The sequence below is a fragment of the Mus caroli genome, chromosome 6, assembly GCF_900094665.2.
Source record: "Mus caroli chromosome 6, CAROLI_EIJ_v1.1, whole genome shotgun sequence".
In the NCBI taxonomy this organism is placed as follows: domain Eukaryota; kingdom Metazoa; phylum Chordata; class Mammalia; order Rodentia; family Muridae; genus Mus; species Mus caroli.
The window spans coordinates 83,106,517-83,110,907 of record NC_034575.1 but is presented as its reverse complement, the minus strand read 5'-3'; the positions used below and the strand labels follow the sequence as shown (position 1 = coordinate 83,110,907).

Sequence of the window (4,391 nt, the reverse complement as noted above, 5' to 3'; positions counted from 1 at the left end):
CTGAAGAGGAGGAGCCTGTGTTCACATAGTCTCTGCAGTGTGCAGCAGGCTCCAGGCCAGCCTGGGGCAGTTAGCAAGGGCCTCTAAAAACAAAACAAAACAAAACAAAACAACAACAAAACAAACAACACGGTCTATTTACCCTGGGGGAGAAAAATTCAGAAAACTGTGGTATCTCCACACAGCTTTTCTCTCGTAATATAAATAAGCTGCCTCAAAGACTACTCTCAATAGATATTCAAACAAATCATTCCAATTATATTCTAAATTCAGTTTAATTAGGTATTTTAAAAACAACTCCACATACAAGTAACATTATTTGAACTTAACAGGTTATATTTAGGAATATACATGTATATGCAAATACACATATTCATACTATAACACCTGTTGAAAAAGGGGCTGTGAATTTGAAGGAGAGCGGGGAGAAGTATATGGAGGGTTTATAGAGAAGAAAGGGGAGGGAGAAATATTGTTATTAAAGTACAGTCTTGAAAGTAAACACTCAATCAATCAATCAACTCCTAGTGCTAACATCCAGACACTTCTGAAAGTGTCCTGAGTTAGGGCAGGACAGGACAAAGTGAAGTGTCTCCCCTTTGGGAGTGATACTACACAGGTCCCTAAGTAGGCAGGCACCAGCTCTTGCACAACACAGACAAGAACTGAAAGCCACTGTCAAAGACTCAAGTCGGTGGGGGTCCAACTAGAAAAGGCTACAACACCACAAAGTGCGGTCCCACAAAAGTCAACCAGGTAAAGTGGGCCGACCTGAGTTCTCAGTATTCACATCTAAGGCATNTCGTGATCNGAGGAAACATTCCTCACCTCCAGCCTGCAGAAGAGATAAGACTTCTTCCGGAGTCAAGTCATGCCCCAGCCACCCTCCATCTCACCCCAGACCATGGCCACAGGAAGGCGCACGGGGCAGCAGGAAGAAAGGGTTAATCCGTGACCACATCAAGCCACGCACACCCACGCTTCTCCAAGCTTCCCCAATGCTGCAAGGACCACATTTCAAATTACATTCAAGATCAGATACTAGAAGGTTTGCTTAAAGGCAGGAATTCACGGCTGTACAGATATTCCTATAGAAACAGAGAAAGCAATACCTTAAAATACACACGATTCTCTCAAACACAAACCCACTTGTAACTTCTTTCTTACTATATTTCATTCTAGACATCATTTTATTGAGCAACTCATGGTCTAAAAATGTCTACAAGACATTGAGATTTCACAAGTTTACAGCTAATGCNCTCGGACTACTAACAGTAAAGTCTGGTTTACCAGAGGGAGGGGTGGGGATGGACAGGAAATCACTGGATCCTTTTTCTAGGCCTCTGAATAGAAAATTGACAAATTCTTGGGCTGTTGAAAGGGCTCAAGGGGTAAAAGTGTTCACTACCAAGGCAAAGGCCTGAGCTCAATTCCCCAGAACCCACAAGGTAGAAGGAGATATCTGGCTTACGCAAGCTGTCCTCTGACCGCCACACACACAGTATGGCCCACTCACACACACGCAAATACATTTTAATTTTTTAAGGAAAACTTTAAAATGTTGTATTTTATGACCATTATCTCTAGCACTGTACCTGTGTTACACAAGGGTGTGCGCGGCGGGAAAAGTGGTCTCCGTACATATTGGTGCAGAGGTCGTTTCTTAAAGGTGTGTGGAGTCGCTACATGACAGAACCTACATTTAAAACAAAGAGTGACAAGGTCAGGAATCTAAACTGCTTTGTTGTTTTGAAACAGGCCTCACTCTGTAACCCAGANGGCCTCATGAACGTCTGTGGAATTAGACATGAGTNCCACACTCAGCAAGCAGGATGAGCTCTTAGTGACAATTTATACTCCTCTTGTGTATATCAAACAGCTAAGATTCAAACATAACCAGTAATAAAAATAATTAGGGAGTTAACTTTCCATTTTCTATCTGCAACATTATTTCTACTTCAGCAAATGATACAATTAAAAACAGAGGAAAAGGGCCNGAGGAAACATTCCTCACCTCCAGCCTGCAGAAGAGATAAGACTTCTTCCGGAGTCAAGTCATGCCCCAGCCACCCTCCATCTCACCCCAGACCATGGCCACAGGAAGGCGCACGGGGCAGCAGGAAGAAAGGGTTAATCCGTGACCACATCAAGCCACGCACACCCACGCTTCTCCAAGCTTCCCCAATGCTGCAAGGACCACATTTCAAATTACATTCAAGATCAGATACTAGAAGGTTTGCTTAAAGGCAGGAATTCACGGCTGTACAGATATTCCTATAGAAACAGAGAAAGCAATACCTTAAAATACACACGATTCTCTCAAACACAAACCCACTTGTAACTTCTTTCTTACTATATTTCATTCTAGACATCATTTTATTGAGCAACTCATGGTCTAAAAATGTCTACAAGACATTGAGATTTCACAAGTTTACAGCTAATGCNCTCGGACTACTAACAGTAAAGTCTGGTTTACCAGAGGGAGGGGTGGGGATGGACAGGAAATCACTGGATCCTTTTTCTAGGCCTCTGAATAGAAAATTGACAAATTCTTGGGCTGTTGAAAGGGCTCAAGGGGTAAAAGTGTTCACTACCAAGGCAAAGGCCTGAGCTCAATTCCCCAGAACCCACAAGGTAGAAGGAGATATCTGGCTTACGCAAGCTGTCCTCTGACCGCCACACACACAGTATGGCCCACTCACACACACGCAAATACATTTTAATTTTTTAAGGAAAACTTTAAAATGTTGTATTTTATGACCATTATCTCTAGCACTGTACCTGTGTTACACAAGGGTGTGCGCGGCGGGAAAAGTGGTCTCCGTACATATTGGTGCAGAGGTCGTTTCTTAAAGGTGTGTGGAGTCGCTACATGACAGAACCTACATTTAAAACAAAGAGTGACAAGGTCAGGAATCTAAACTGCTTTGTTGTTTTGAAACAGGCCTCACTCTGTAACCCAGANGGCCTCATGAACGTCTGTGGAATTAGACATGAGTNCCACACTCAGCAAGCAGGATGAGCTCTTAGTGACAATTTATACTCCTCTTGTGTATATCAAACAGCTAAGATTCAAACATAACCAGTAATAAAAATAATTAGGGAGTTAACTTTCCATTTTCTATCTGCAACATTATTTCTACTTCAGCAAATGATACAATTAAAAACAGAGGAAAAGGGCCNGGGGAGTTGGGGCAACAGTTAAGTGTACTTGCTGCTCTTGTAGAGGGTCTGGGTTTGGCTCCCAGCACCTTCATGGTANCTCATAATCGTCTGCAACTCCAGTTTCAAGGGCATCAGGCATGCATGTGGCACGCATGCATGTAGCACGCATACATACACTCAGGCAAAACANTGATATGTATAAAAGAACACTGGTTAAACCACATGGAAACCCATTTTGTTGGTAACTGGAAGTACACACTAACATCCGGGTATCAGAATCTGAAATGTACTGACAAAGGAATTGAAATCTGCAGCCCCAAACCCTCAGCCACACGATGGCTTTGTACTCCCTCCCTCCCTCCTTTTTTCTTTTTGTTTTTTTGAGTCAGGGTTTCTCTGTGTAGCGTTGGCTTTCCTGGAACTCTCTTGTTGACCAGGCTGGTTTGATAACTCAAGAGACCTGCCTGCCTCTGCCTGCCTAGTGCTGGTACCAAAGACATGTGCCACCACCACTGGCTTACTTTTCCTTTTAAAGGTTTAAAAAACTAGGTAGCATAGTCACATGGCTGAAAATAGCTAAGAAAAAACCCNACATATCCAACGAAAAGTGTTCCCTTGTCTGTCTCACAGCAGTCACCTGGAGAGAAGTAGCCCCNTGTGTCCTGGGAAAGGCTGGGAGTGCAGCTCATGGGACAGTGCTTGCCTAGAATTTGCAAATCCCTTTTAGGAAGGGGGGGGAGGTAAAAAATGAGCATCTCTGAGCAAAAACCTGAAATGTTCTAAGCTTCAACCCATCTCATACTTGGTCCCACGTAAGGGGCCTGCCTTCCAAAGTTCACTAAAACCAATGCATGCAATTTCCGTGATGGGTAAGGTGCACATGAAGACATGAGTTCTGTGTTTCTATCCCCATGGTATCTCATTAAGTACAAATGTCCCAAAATTTAAAGTCAGAAACTCCACTGAAATAGTTAGGATCAAGGACACCTGCTTCATTCCAACAATTCAAAGTCTAAAGTCTAATAGAACACACACGATTGCCAAGAGCAGCCAACATTCTATATGCTTGCTGGGGAGGGANCATTAGCCTGGCGTCGGACCTCCACTTCACTGACTGGCTATTCTCAAACCTTCATCCAATTAAAAAGGAATGGAGCTCTGAAAGTAACTCCTGCTAGGAAGGGAAATTATCTGAAGAGACTTAACTTGAGTTCCTTTTTTTTTTT

General features: G+C 43.1%; 1 protein-coding gene across 1 annotated transcript in view; it reads right to left on the bottom strand.

Moving 5' to 3' along the window:
* Window positions 1–4,391, bottom strand: part of Nfu1 (NFU1 iron-sulfur cluster scaffold) — a 36,175-nt gene that overhangs the window by 30,141 nt on the left and 1,643 nt on the right. Inside the window, exon 2 of the mRNA XM_021164105.1 lies at window positions 2,782–2,882. Within this exon, the coding sequence (XP_021019764.1) occupies window positions 2,782–2,882 (101 nt within the window). The remainder of the gene's footprint in view (window positions 1–2,781; window positions 2,883–4,391) is intronic.